The sequence below is a fragment of the Rhincodon typus genome, chromosome 3, assembly GCF_021869965.1.
Source record: "Rhincodon typus isolate 14 chromosome 3, sRhiTyp1.1, whole genome shotgun sequence".
Lineage (NCBI taxonomy): Eukaryota > Metazoa > Chordata > Chondrichthyes > Orectolobiformes > Rhincodontidae > Rhincodon > Rhincodon typus.
In genome coordinates, this window is record NC_063334.1 from 72,887,397 (window position 1) to 72,902,932 (window position 15,536).

The following is a 15,536-nucleotide window of genomic DNA, read 5'->3' on the forward strand; positions in this document are numbered from 1 at the left end:
CTCCAGCACAATCTGTAACCTCATTGCCCGGCATATCCCCCACTCAACCATTACCATCAAGCCAGGGGATCAATCCTGGTTCAAGGCAGAGTGCAGGAGGGCATGCCAGGAGCAGCACCAGGCATATGTGAAGAAGAGCTGTCAACCTGGTGAAGCCACCAAACAGGACTACTTGCACGCCAAGCAGCGAAAGCAGCAAGTGATAGACACAGCAAAGCCATCCCACAACCAACGGATCGGATCTAAGCTCTGCAGTCCTGCCACATCCAGTCGTGAACAGTGGTGGACAATTAAACAACTCACTGGAGGAAGCAGCTCCACAAATATCCCCATCCTCAATGATGGAAGAGCCCAGCACATCAGTGCAAAAGACAAGGCTGAAGCATTTGCAGCAATCTTGAGCCAGAAGTGCCAAGTGGACAATCCATCTCAGCCTCCTCCAGTGGTCCCCAGCATTACAGATACCAGTCTTCAGCCAATTCAATTCACTCCACGAGGTATAAAAAAATAACAGTTGGAGACACTGGATACTGCAAAGGCTACCGGCCCTGACAACATTCCGGCAACAGTGCTGAAGATTCGTGCTCCAGAACTTGCCGCTCCCCTAGCCAAGCTGTTCCAGTACAGTTACAACACTGGTATCTACCCAACAATGTGGAAAATTGCCCAACTATGTCCTGTACATAAAAAGGAGGACAAATAAAACACGGCCAATTACCGCCCCATCAGTCTCCTCTTGATCATCGGTAAAGTGATGGAAGGTGTCATCAACAGTGCTATCAAGCAGCACCTGCTCAGAAATAACCTGCTTAGTGACGCCCAGTTTGGGTTCCGCTAGGGCCACTCAGTTCCTGACCTCATTACAGCCTTGGTTCAAACATGGACAGAAGTGCTGAATTCCAGAGGTGAGGCGAGAGTGACAGCCCTTGATATCAAGGCTGCATTTGATCAAATGTGGCATCAAGGAGCCCTAGCAAAACTGGAATCAATGGGTATCAGCGGGCAAACGCTCTGGTGGTTGGAGTCATACCTGACAGAGGAATATGGTCGTGCTTGTGGGAGGTCAATCATCTCTGCTCCAGGACATCGCTGCAGGAGTTCCTCGGGGTAGTGTCCCAGGCCCAACCATCTTCAGCTGCTTCATCAATGACCTCCATCAAAAAGGTCAGAATTGGGGATGCTCGCTGACGATTGCACAATGTTCAGCACCAGTCGGATTCCTTCAGTATCTGAGGAGTCACATGTTCAAATGCAACAAGATCTGGACAACATCCAGGCTTGGGCTGACAAGTGCCACACAAATGCCAGGCTATTACCATCACCAATAAGAGACAATCTAACCACCACCCCTTGACATTCAATGGTGTTACCATCACTGAATCCCCCACTATCAACATCCTGGGTGTTACCATTGACCAGGAACTCAACTGAACTCACCACATTAACAGAGTGGCTACAAAAGCAGGCCAGAAGCTGAAAATACTGCGGCGAGCAACTCACCTCCTGACTCCTCAAAGCCTGTCCACCATCTACAAGGAACAAGTCAGGAGTGTGATGGAATACTCCCCACTTGCCTAGATGAGTGCAGCCCCAACAACACTCAAGAAGCTTGACACCATCCAGGACAAAGCAGCCCGCTCGATTGGCACTACACCCACAAGCATCTACTCCATCCACCACCGACGCTCAGTAGCGGCAGTGTGTACTATCTACAAGGTGCACTGCAGAAATTTACCAAAGATCCTCAGACAGCACCTTCCAAACTCACGACCACTTCCATCTAGAAGGACAAGGGCAGCAGATATATGGGAACACCACCACTCCCAAGTTCCCTTCCAAGTCACTCACCACCCTGACTTGGAAATATATTGCCGTTCCTTCATTGTCACTGGGTCAAAATCCTGGAATTCCCTCCCTAATAGCATTGTGGGTCAACCCACAGAAGGAGGACTGCAGCGGTTCAAGGTGGCAGCTCACCACCACCTTCTCAAGGGCAACTAGCGATGGGCAAGAAATGCTGGCCAGCCAGCGATGCCCATATCCCACAAAATGAATAGAAAAAAATTTCTCTTAAGAATGTCCCTACACTCTATATAATGATTAAGAGATTCAACTGAGCCAAGTTGTGTATATCTAAAATAAAACTCTCTTTTATTCTTGACTAGAAACTCAATAGCTTTATTCAACCACTGTTCTTTAACCTCACTAGGTTTACCCTTCACTCTAACAGGAACATGTAATTACAGTGAAAATATGAACATGGATTTAGTGCTGGTTAACAGACAAGAGGACCGGAGATCACAGCCTTTACTGGTCTGTCAATGATTTCACTGCTGGAGGATCTTGTCTGTGCTATATATTCAATGCATACCTATGTAAATATTATTGCCAAAGCATCACCATAGAGGACAATAAACAGTAGGTCCTGTGCAAGAGACTGCAGAGATCTGCAACTGCCTGCTAGAGAAATATATTCTCCTGGCACGTTGCTCTTCAAACAAATCCAGGGAAGTGACTCTTGGCCAGGACAGCATCTGTTACTTGCAGCCCGCTACTAGTGCCTCACCTACACTCTTCTATATGGTCCAATTGCTGTTGATGGCGTCTTGTGAGACGACCATGACTTTTACATCAACTACTCCTCCATCCAAATGAAACTGGCAATACATCAATGATAAAGCTTTGTTTAGGTGACATTTCAATCTTTTAGTAAAAATGTCAAAGAATCTAAAATGTGATTATTTCCCCAAATGCTGCACTGAAGCTCCTGGTTCATTCTTTACAACTAATATCATAACACAGAGCACATTTTTCAATGAACAATGAACAAAAATCAGAGCCAACTATTGAGAAAAAGCTCCAGGGTGCTGGATTTAAAAAGATGCTTCAAAATACAAAATGTTCAGTTCTTCTGAAGTTTCAAAATGAAAACGTGCAACTTCCCCTCCATCAACCTCTCCTCTCCTCCTCAATGTCAATTTTAAATTGATTATCTTCATAATTTAAGCATTGCTGAAAAGACAGATTTACTGCAGAAGCAATGTGGTATCCTTGTACTTATTTGACATTGCTGGCCTATTCACTGGTGTGTCAGTCAAGGAAACCAGACATTTCTGTCATATCGCTAGATCATTCATTGTATGAATGTGTATTGGGCAGCTTGCACAGTTGAGTTCAGTTTTGACAACTTCACGTATGCCTAAATAGTTTTGCTGTGGGACGCTATCTAAACCTCATGAACATTTTCATTGGTTTCCATGAGAAACAGGTTTTAAATGGAATAATCCCCAACTGGTCTCCCTTGTATACTTCCAATGTATTAATAATACATTTGATGCGTTTGAATCTGCAGCTGCATGTACATATTACTTTGCACACCTTACTGGGCTCCATTCCATATTCAAATTCACCTTTGAAATGTGGAGCAGTCTAACAAGCTTCCTTCCTTCAACATGCTGGTAGAGAAATCCACTACTGAGTTCTCTACAATGATGTGCCATGAGGCTACTCTATCAACATACCTATTAGGATTTCTACAGCTCTATCCATCATAAGACTGTCCTCACTAACAAACTTGTAAATAGGCTCAAGCCATTTGGTCAAATGCAAAGCTTTGATGCCAAAATAAGTGCAAAGCTACCATGCACGATAGTGATTACCTCAATCACGTTTCAACAATCAATGTCCAGACTACCTTAAATTACCCTGAAAGGACAAGATGTCTCAAAGATCAAGAAACCAGCGAAGCTATCTATTTTATACCAAAACTATGCAGCAGCAGCATAACTGTTATCCTTCACCACTAAAAAAAAGCTTCTGCCCACCACAAAAATAAGTCATGTGGTATATGACTTTCAGTGCCAGTATAATTCCAGGTACTTGAACTGTACATCTCAATGATTGGTGGATCCTTTCAAATTGTGGGTCCCATTGGTTGTTCACAATACAGTATTGGCCGTGGTAAAACTCTAAGCAGACAGTCCAAATTACATGAACACAACTGATGTACATTAGTTACTGAATGAACCAGTGTGTTCAGATTACACTAACAAACAAGTTAAAAACAAAGAAAACCAAATCTCTTACCAATTACTAGGTAAGGAGACAATTTCTCAGAACACAGTCTTAAAAATATGCAATTTCTTACACATTAAAACTGCAATTTCCAATATGACTAAACTTAGCTGCACCTTTATGTTTGAGCAATTTATTGATATTGTTATTTCAGGATATCATCTTTTCATAGATTAAGAGACAATACAAATCAAAGGTATCTACCCAACCAATCTCAGTTTCAAATCTTTACCAAATAAGAGGTGTATCGTATTAACTGTAGCTTTCTGGAGAGAGGATAGGACAGTGAAAGAGAAAAATACCATATATAAACAGAAAGTAACAAGGAGACAAATAGCAAATTCCACAAAGCGTGGTGAGAAAATGAAAGAATTAGGATGTAATTCAAGGAACACAATGTGAGAGGAGCAGAAGTCAGTTCATTTTTAATTACACAGAAGACAAAATTGAAAACTATGATTTGGACATGCCCATTATTCACCACTTTAGCTCTTAGTTGCTGTTTCTTCACGTCTTGCTTCCTATACTAACAAAACTCAAAACGATCTTCAACAATAGCATTTCATCTCAGCCCAACACACTGCAACCCCTTGCTTTAACCGTGCCCTCAATTCCATTCAGGAATGGAATCTTTTAACTTGTAATCACTGAATGATTAAAATACAAAGACGACATTCAGCTCATTGCATCAGTGCCAGCTCTCTGCAAGCGCAATTCAACTAATTCAGGAGAAACTTCTCTATCCAGAGAAAGGTTAGAATATGGACTTGCTACAACAACTGTCTAGTTGAGTTAAGTGTCCTTGGTGCATTTAAGGGGAATGTACAAAAGGATAGATTAAAAGATTTTTTTTTAATAGTTAATACAAAAAAAGTCTGATTGCATGAAGCATAAACAAGGATCAGTTGGGCCATTTAGCCCAATTCTATACTTCACAATCAATAAAATTCTACACGAACAAAAATTGTACTTGTACACATTGCTAGCTACATTCTTAATATGAACAATTTGTTTTGAATTGTCAACGTAAAAGCAAAAGATGCAACTGCAGTAACTATTGACAATATACACAAACACTACTTGAATTCAAATTTAAAAATGCTGAACACGCATAATGCAAGAAATCACTTACAAAGAAAACTCAGTCAAGGAGTAAAACAGCACAGAAACAGAACCCTTTGGTCCAACTTGTCCATGCCAAAGTTTCCCAACTAAACAGTCTTTTAAAATGTTGTGACTGTACCTGCATCCACCACTTCCTCTGGCAGTTTATTCCACACCTAAACCATCCTCTGTGTGAAAAAGTTACCCCTAAAAGGTCTTTTCTAAATCTTTCTCCTCTCACCTTAAAAACATGCCCCTAGTTTTGAACTCCCTTAACCCTAAGCAACTTATCTAGGCCCCTCATGATTTAAAAACCTCAATAAAAAGGTCACCACTCAACCTCCTACGATCCACTGAAGACAGCCCCAGTCTATCCAGCTTCTCAGAGTCACAGAGCACAGGAACAGACCCTTTGGTCCAACCAGTCCATGATGAACATAAACCCAAACTAAATTAGTCACACCTGCCTGCTCCTGGCCCATATCCCTTCAAACTTTTCCTATTCAGGTATCTATCCAAATGTCTTTCATACGTTGTAACTGTACCATTTCCAATTCATCAGGAAGTTCATTGCACACGCAAACCACTCTGTGTAAAAAAATTAGCCTCTCATGTCTTTTTAAAAATCTCTCTCCTCTCACCTTAATGTGGCCCCTAGTCTTGAAATCCCACATCCTAGGGAAAAGACAACTACCCCTGACTCTATCTACATCTCTCATTATTTTATAAACTTCTATCAGGGTGCCTCTCAACCTCCTACGCTCCAGTGAAAAACGTCCCAGCCTGTCCAGCCTTTCTTCATAACTCAAACCTTCTATACCCAGCAACATCCTGGTAACATCTCTTCTGAGCCCTCTCCAGCTTGATAATGTTCTTCCTATGGCTCAATGACTAGAACTGGACACCGTATTCCAGACAAGAGACCTCACCAATGTCCTGTACAATCTCAACATGCCTTCCTAACTTATATACTCAAAAGGACTGAGCAATGAAGGCAAGTGTGCCAAATGCCTTTTTAACCGTCCTGTCTATATGTGATGCAAACTTCAAAGAATTGTATAGTTGCACTCCAAAGTCCTTCTGTTCTATAACACGACCCAAGGCCCGACCATTAATTGTATAAGTCCTACCCTTGTTTGTTGTGAGGTATTGCATTTTGGTACATTTATCCACTCTCCTTATAACTGAAATTCCCTAGTCCCAGCAACAAGCTGGTAAATCTTTCCTGAACCCTCTCCAATTTAATAATATGCTTCCTAATTACAGGGAGAACAGAACAGTGCACAGTACTCCAAAAGTGGCCTCACCAACGTCTTGTACAACCTCAACATGATGGCCCAACTCCTATACTCAATGGAATAAGCACTGAAGGCAAATGTGCTAAACGCCTTAACCACCCTGTCCGCCTGTGATGCAACTTTCAAAGAACTATGTACCTGAGCCTCTACGTCTCTGTTCAACAACACTACTCAGGAGTCTACCATTAATCGTATAAATCCTTCCCTTGTTTTCTTTACCAAAAAATGTAAAACCTCCCATTTATCCAAATTAAACTCTAGTTGCCACTCTTCAGGCCATTGATTTCTTTGAAATCTTAGACAACCTTCTTCACTTCAACTGTATCATCATTCGCAAATGTACTAACCATTCCTCCTAGATTCTCATCCAAGTCATTAAGATAAATGACAAACAGTGGACCCAACACCAATCCCTACGGAACACCACTAGTCACAGACCTTTACTAAAATTGATATAGACAATGTCTATCGCTGCACACTACTGTATTAGTAACCAATCTTCCCCAGAAAAATATCTAAAAATGAGGCAAGAGTTTCAATGTTTTATACAAAATTGTTACACTTAATAGCCTAAAAATGTTTTGACACTGGGAATATTTTTGCTTTCAATGAAGATGGTGGCTTAAAAACTGCAAACAAGAAGAACAAACAATCAAAAATTCTAGTCTCTTCAACAAACAGTAAAGGTTGAAAATCTTCTCAAATTCAATAATTCAACAGTGCAGGGGCACAGGTTGGAAATTCCATCACAGGCATTGTAAACGTAGAAAATATTGGAAAGCTTGACATTTTTCATTGTCCCTGCCTTGCAAGACATTAAGCATCACTCAACACATCACACCTGTTTAAGCCAGCTAGGTTTTTGTAAATAATGTTGTCATCTTCTAGTTTTGCAATATACTAACATGAAAACTTGAATAGGTTCCTGAATGATGTTGGCCAATGAAAGATGGCCAAAAGAAATTTGAAAAATATTAGCAGCGGATAATTCAACTTGATTTGTAATTTATATCAACTTTAAAATTAACTTTCACTTCTGCTTGGTACTTGACTTGTAGATTATCCTGTTGAGATTCTTTTGTTGCTATTTATATTTAATTTGACAGCAACTAATTTACATACAAAGATGCAACATTGGAAGTTGTACAGGCAATCCACAAGTCTCTATCACCATAGTTGGTTGTTAGGAGATAGACTGAACAAATTATCAACGAAGCCACCACTTTAATAAGGGTCCCGTAATTTGCAATTTAAAAGGTTTATAAAAGCACTAGAAAAATGTAGAAACTTTCAAGAGTTTTAAGAAAATAATTTGACAAGCAAGCATAAACCACCAAAGGCTGTGTCACAGACTGACAGCTAAATGAAAAGTAGATTACTCAAATTACCAGAATGAGAGAAGCATGGGATGAAGGAAAGATGCCAGGTTAGAGAAACTTTCATAGGCAAGAGGAGTGGAGATAGAGAACGATTTGAAGGGAAGGGCAAGAATTTTAAAAGCTCAACCTGTTCCAAAATTAGCAGTTAATCTGCATCTACAAGGATGGGAATGACATATAATTTTTTTGTGATTTAAGACCTATAACAGCTTCTTTAAAATGTTTATAAAAAGCTGAATATCCCAAATATTTCTCAAAAATCCACATCAATTTATAATCTCACTAAACATTCCTAACTTTTGCTTAATTTATTGCTTATCCCTCTTACCCTAGGAGAACATGATAGTGAGCTGCCTGCTTGAAATACCATTGTGCTGCGCGTGGGGACACCACAGAGCTGTTAGGCAGGAAAGGGCACAACAATGGAGAAGAAGGATTAAATTTAGGGAGGTGATCATTTTATGTGCAATCATGTGCTGTGACCCATTTTCCGAATTCAACGATTCAATATCTTTCTCCCTACCCCCAAATCCCATTTGCCTTACTAACTTACCTTATTGGCTCTGTTTGCCCCCAAACAGCTGGAAATATTTTAATATCACAGAGCTAGAGCAAAGTTGTTGCCAAATATTCACTGGAAACCTGGAGATCATTACTGTGATTGGCATTTACTCAGATGTTATGTTCTGTATTTAATCAAAATAAAGTTACTAAAGTTCCCTTTTTCCTATTTCATGCATCATAATATGTAGAGTAACATTATTTAAATCACCTGTTCTAAATATGACAATGGCTTAAGTAAAATCTTCTATCAGTAATTTTACTCCACTGAATGCATGACTTTCTAAGCAGTACTGATTTCTCCATTCCACACTTCTGATATTAATCTGCTATTGCAAATTTTGAAATATTCAAAAAATAAGTGTGAAAAATAGTGATTTGTAAAACATTTCCAATCAACACAACAATCTAGGTGTAACATTTTTGTCTTTAGGTAGATCCAAAGTTGACATAACTGTCATTTAATATTCTGCAAATCTTTATTGCAAGCGGAATGATTGAGTTAGAAACTCAAAACAAAGATGCAACAATACTATTGAAACAGTGAGGGATTCTGAACAAACAAAAAGTATTAGTTAGCAGTATTCAAAGGTTAAAAATTACATTTAAGTACGTGAGAAAAATCAACAGAAACTTCATCCTATTTATCACGTTAAACCATTGCAATTTCTGAGATTTAAAAAAAAAACGACAACACCAAAATAATGGGGACAAAATAGAACTTTTCCTTCTTCCCAAATGCGAATCTAAGTGAAAACATGCAAGTTTACAATTCATAACTGACAATTCAAAATTAAATTAAACTCTGTCTTGGAGACAGTCCTTACTTCAGCAAAACTGAAATATTTCTGAAACAGACAGTAGGGAAAGGGAAGGGAGTATGTATTCAACAGACCGTTCAAGGAAAAAGACTTCTATCTGATCTTTGGTCAGAACATTAAACTCCCCTAAAGCATTCACTTCCTGACCCTTCCCCCAGTTAAGAAAACAATCAACTCCATCCTGGCATCTGGAATATCACTGTCTGTTAAAAATAAAGAGGAGGAAGACTAAAGCTGCCACCGATTTGTAATTTACTACAGACTTTAACTGGTAGCTTTATAACCTGTATACTGAATTTAATTAAATCATCTATATTTAGCATAAAAATTTAAATCTATTATTTCTCTACTCAAAATATTTTTCCTGCAAAATGCATTTAAATATGTTTCCTTAACTGCTTTTCCTCACGAACAGATTCTTGACAAATCTAAACTGATGTTATGCCAATGCAAAAGCATGCAGATCATTTCCTGACTAATGCTGTAAGCTTTAAAAAATCCAAAGATATATGAAGTGCATTAAAGTTTCATCTTCCCCAGAATCCACTTTTATAGTTATCCAGTTCTCACCTCATTTTTCTCTGTTGTTGGATCAGTTCCACATTTAAATGCAACTCCCGAGCTCATAGTGCTGATTTTCAGCAGGCAAAATTGAAATGTCCCACAATTTAAGCCATGTATACAGTGCTGTTTCTAGCTTCTTCTGCCTGCTACATTCCAGCAAAGCCAGCCATTTTCAACCCAAAACTGACTCGCAGCCTGAATTAATGATGCAAGCCTGCTGACATCTTCTACAAGCCGAACATCTTCCACTTGAAGAATAGTTGAACATAAAGTAACACATTATCACAAAATGTGATAACATGGGTTGAACAATGAATTCTGTTGGTTTAAAAAATTATTAGGAAGTTGTACAGCCCCCGCTGTTGTGCTCTCTTAAAAGACATGTCAGTGCTACGGTACCTCCCCCATAGAATGTGTGCTGTTTAGCTGCTAGACTGACGGCACCTCCCAGAGGAACTGAAAGTACTGCCCATTTGGTGGGTTTGTCGTAAACGCAGCAATTCCAGCAGCAAGCCATCCATCTCCTTCACCAAAGAAAGATTTGTGTTCAGAAATTAGATTTCTGCTGTGCTCAGTCCCAGGTTTGTAGGTTTTACCATAGGTGATTTATAGATTAAACTGAGCATTCTCTTATTCTGGGCTATATAGGAGGGACTTTGAAACAGAATTCTCTTTGGCAATGTTTTCTGCTTTGTACATTTACCATAAACCACAGATATAAAAAGGATAATATAAATAAATAAGTATATATACAAAATCTCCATGTGGGGTGAAGTTCATTAAAAAAGTAATCTATAAAAATATTTCATCAAGACATTTTCTCTTCCAAAGGCACTTTCACAACAACCCTTTTACTAAGGTAGGCAAATTAACAGTGCAAATAATAGCAAACGGATACAATGATCATGATTACAGAGATATAGCTGCAGAATAGCCAAAGCTGGGAACTGAACATCCAAACATATTCAATCACTTGGAAGAACAGACAGAACGAAAGAGGAGGTGGGGCATCATCATTAGAGAGATAAAATCAGTGCAATGGTGAGGAAGGGTCGAGGTGCAGAAAATCCAGATGCAGAATCAGTCTGAGTGAGCTAGGAAGCAACAAGGAGCTGAAAACATTAATGGGAGTTGTCTACAGTGCTCCAAGCAGTAGGTGCTACAAGAGTGCTATGGTAGTCATGGGTGATTTTAATCTACAAACCAGGTTACCAAAGGTGGTGGTCATGGAAATAGTGGGTGTGTTGTTTGTCATCTTCCAAAATTCTGTAGATTCCCAAACAGTTCCAACAGATTGCTCAATGGTAAATGTAACTCCACTATTTAAAAAAAAGAGGGAAGGAGACAACCATAAGTGACAGACCAGTTAGCCCAATATAAGCAGCAGGGGAACATGCTGGAATCACTAATAAATGGATGTGAAAACAGCCACTTTGAAAATACAAATTGTAGAGAGTCAGCATAGGTTCACAAAACAGAAATCATGTTTGACAAAACTATTGGAGCTTTTAAGGATTAACTAATAGAATGGAAGAAGAAATGGTGGATGAGTTATATTTGGATTTTCGGAAAGCTTTTGATAAAAATGTCACATAAAAAGTTAGTGTATGATATCAGAGCACATGGGGGATTGGTAGTCATATACTGACATGGATTGTGTGCCGATGAGCAGAAAGGGAACACAGTAGGAATAAGTGGGTCTTATTCGGAGTTGAAAGGCAGTGACAAGTGATGTACCACAGTGTTTGAACCTCAGCTATTCACAAGACATAAACGATCTGGATGTGGGAATCAAGAAATTTTCAAGATTACTGATTATGCAAGAATGAAAAAGCTAGATAGGATTGAGACTGATATTTGTATTGTGAAGATGATGCAAAGTGCTTTCAAGGTGATTTACACAAGTTCGTTCATTGAGCAAACACATGGCAGATGCAGTATTTCACACTGAGATTTCCAGTTTTGGAGATAAAAACCAAAAAGTATTATTTAAATTATAAGACTGTAAATGCTGATGTACAAGGGACCTGGATACCCTTGTACACTATTCACTGAAAGCAAGCATGCAGGTGCAGGAAACAGTTAGGAAAGCAATTAATATATTGGCCTTCATTGCAACAGGGATGGAATACAGGACCATGGAAGTCTTAGTGCAGCTGTCCTGGAGCTTGGTAAGACCACACCTGGGAGTGTTGTATGCAGTTATGGTCTCCTTACCAAAAAGGCTACATACTTGTCAGAGATGAGTGGTTCAACTGACTGACTCCTGGAATGGCAGACTTGTCATATGAGGAGAGATTAAGTTCCCAGGGCTTATGTTCACTGAAATTTAGAAGAATGAGGGGGTTTCTCGTCAATACATATAAAATTCTCAGAATGGACAGACTGTTGCAGGGATGATGTTTTACCTGGCTGTTGGATCTGAAATAAGGGGTCACAGTTTCAGGAGATGGGGAAGGCCATTACAGACTAAAAGGTGAGAAATTTCTTCACCTACAGCAAGGTGAAACTGTGAAATTCTCCATCACGGCCTACTGCAGAAGTCAAATCATCGAACATATTTAGGAAGGAAACATGAGATCTTTAAGAGGTTAAAGGTGTGGAGAGGTATGTGAAGAGAAAGCAGGAGTATGGCATTGAGATACAGGATCAATGTGATCATGTTGAATGGCAGAGCAGCTTGATGGGCCAAATGGCCTACTTCTGCTCCTATTTTCTACATTTGTGTGCACACAAGTGACTGCACAAAGATCAGATGCTTTATATTGTATCTTTAGTTTTCTTGGGGTTAGCAAGTAATAAATTTATTCCTTAACTCCAAAAACCTTGATAATGTCTCTATGATGCTCACAGCAAAAATTGTCAACTACATTTTCACTGGACAGAGTTATCAACTCATGCTAAAAAGAACTTAAACCTTTGTCATAACTAACCAAGGTGACTGAAAACAGGAACCAATTCACCCTTTCTTAGCTGGCCACAGCACTACACGTGACAGTCCTTCTGTTGCCAAATCCAAGCTTTGCCCTCTTTGCTTCCCCCAACTAACAAAGTATAAATGGGCATATTTAGGAAAGGTACTGCCTGAGTAATTTTGCCCCAACATTCCCTGGTTTCAATTAAGACAACAGAGGTGACAGTGAAATGTTCCTTTTCCTGAAAGGAGAGACCATGCTCAAGCAATTCCTAAAAATTTTTGATTGGTTGAATGTGCATTTCACATGTATTGAGATTTTGCCTAGTGATTTTTTTTTAATTGTTTGATGCATAGAATTCATCTGAAGTGGTGCTTTCATGACAGCGAAAAGTTTATTCAAGTTAGCTTAACATTAAAGATATTTGTTTCTAAGATTAACAACTCTAGTTTGCTCACAAATGTTTGTGATGTTTAGTGGGTGGGTCTACTAACATCTCACAACTCTTCCTGCTATTGTTTCAAAATTTACAGTTAACTACCGGTATCTAAAATGTCAAGCTCTATTTATTGTGAAGCACATTTTGCTCTTTTTTGCATCTTAAAAGTACAAATTTGTTCTGTTGAAATAAGAATTTTATATCCAGGGACCTATCATTCTGAACTTTCTCCTTTATCATTCACAAAAACACACATTTCCACTCAGTAATTCTTCTAAGCTTATTCATTTCTATTATTTATACATTCAGCATAATGTTATCACTGCAATCCCTTGAAACGGCCCTTTTATTTTGCTTTTATTCAGAACCGAAAATTTCACTGCAGACAAGAGGAAATTAGTTTGCACTAATTTGTACCTTTAGATAACAAAATGTGAACTGCTGCCCCCTTTTGACCAATTAATGAAGATACACTGGTACAAGAATTCTAATGACACTTAAAGAGTACTATGAACAACTAATTTTGACGAAAACTGATTTATTTCCATTTCTGAAGGCATTATTCTCAAAAGATCAACCTACAATTCATCTGTATTGTACAGTAATGTATCAGTTAAATTACTGTACTGGTAATCCAATGGTCTGAACTGCTAATCCAAAGAATACAATTTTAAATTGTACCATGGAAACTTGTAGATTTTGACACTTGGAATAGATCTGGGAATACAAAGCTGGTGCACATGATGAAGTTATCAAAAAGACTCAAAATGGTTAAATAACATCCTCCATGTGATTCACTAATAAGTATATTTTGGGCAAAAAGATCATTTTTTATTGTGGACTGAAATGGGAAAAGACTATGTTACAAAGCAAATAGTGTAGAAAGAATTACTGCATTTTTAAAAAAGAAAGCTATCAACACTTTTTGTAAATACTGTTTACATTGCTGTTAATCTACGGTAACCATTACCTACTGCTTGAATGGATTGGCACCAGCGATGCATAAAAGGTGAAATTCAGCTGGCAACAAGTAGCTCAGTAGTCTATGAAGACATGACCAGTTGTTGGCAAAGGGCTTCTGCATGCCAAGAACTGTGATTGGCTCCTAGGTAGCTGAACAGCTTGCTAGCATAAGGTATTCAGCCAGAAGCCTTCAGATTTGTGAAAGGTTCTGTGTGTTTCCATCTCTCTGTGCAACTAAAACAAAACAAATTAAAGCCTGAAGAAAGCCCGTTTATTTCCCCTCATCAGTTGCTGTAGGCTGTGGCTTTTTAACCAGTAACTAAGCGACTTGCAATTTGTGAATCAGTTACTCCGTGCCTTCAGCTCGAAAGTGAGAATACCCGAAGAGAAATAACAAACTGTAAGCCCTGACAAGCAAGAGGATTATCTCAGCAAATCCTGTGGATAATGGCCATTGAACTGTCTTCCCAGTTTTCCCTCCATCTATAACACCAGTGCTTTTTTTGTTCTTTCTGTAAGAATTTTTGAGGCATTTGAGAGTTTTAACAAGCAGAATTGTGTCAACCGTTCATAGTTATTCACCTGTAGCTAGGATCTACCTACTTGTAACAAATACTAAGTCTTAAGTTAAAAACCTGGTCTGTGCTTTGTTACAAGTAAACAAACTACTGCAGAAATTCAGATCTTGCAGCATCTGGAGACAAAAAAGTGTTAATGTTGAGTCCAGTGACCCTTCTTCAGAATTCACTGGACTCGAAATGTTAACTCTTCTCTCCACAGATGCTGCCAGACCTGCAGAATTCTCCAGTAATTTATTATTGTTTGTTTAAGATCCCCATCATCTGCAGTTCTTTGCCGTATGTCTGTGCTTTCTGTTAGGCTGGGTCTAAAAAGTCAAACATTGTGGAATTTTGCATACTTTGATAAAATATTTTAACTTTTGTGATGGTTCCAGGAGTGCAGGATTTCATTTCTAGGATACTTAACTCAATGATGCCATGACTAGGTCTAAAATGGGCAAGCAAGCCATTCAATAATCTCAGGAAAATTAGTTATGGGCAATAAATATCACCCTTGCAAAGGAAGCCTAGATTCCATAATGAGAAGTTTTTTTAAAGTCTTGAACAAACCAAAATACTCCCGTACATCTCAGTTGTCCTCGTTTTTCAAGGACCGTAACTTCCCCCCCCTCGGTGGTCGAGAACACCCTCAACCGTGTCTCCCACATCTCCCGCACCTCATCCCTCACACCCCTTCCACGCAATAAGAACCAAAAAAGAATCCCCCTCGTCCTCACGTACCACCCCACCAACCTCCGGATCCAACGCATCATCCTCCGACACTTCCGCCATCTGCAATCCGACCCCACCACCAAAGACATCTTTCCCTCCCCACCCTTATCTGCTTTCCGGAGGGAC

General features: G+C 39.2%; 1 protein-coding gene across 3 annotated transcripts in view; it reads right to left on the reverse strand.

The window, feature by feature from the left end:
* mcc (MCC regulator of WNT signaling pathway) overlaps positions 1 to 15,536 on the reverse strand; it is a 153,169-nt gene that overhangs the window by 123,179 nt on the left and 14,454 nt on the right. Inside the window, exon 1 of one of the 3 annotated variants that reach the window (XM_020529509.2) lies at positions 9,808 to 10,176. The exons of the other annotated variants lie outside the window; for them this stretch is intronic. Within the exon in view, the coding sequence (XP_020385098.1) occupies positions 9,808 to 9,864 (57 nt within the window). The 5' untranslated portion in view covers positions 9,865 to 10,176. Of the gene's footprint in view, positions 1 to 9,807; positions 10,177 to 15,536 lie in introns of those variants that run through there. 3 annotated transcript variants of the gene reach the window in all.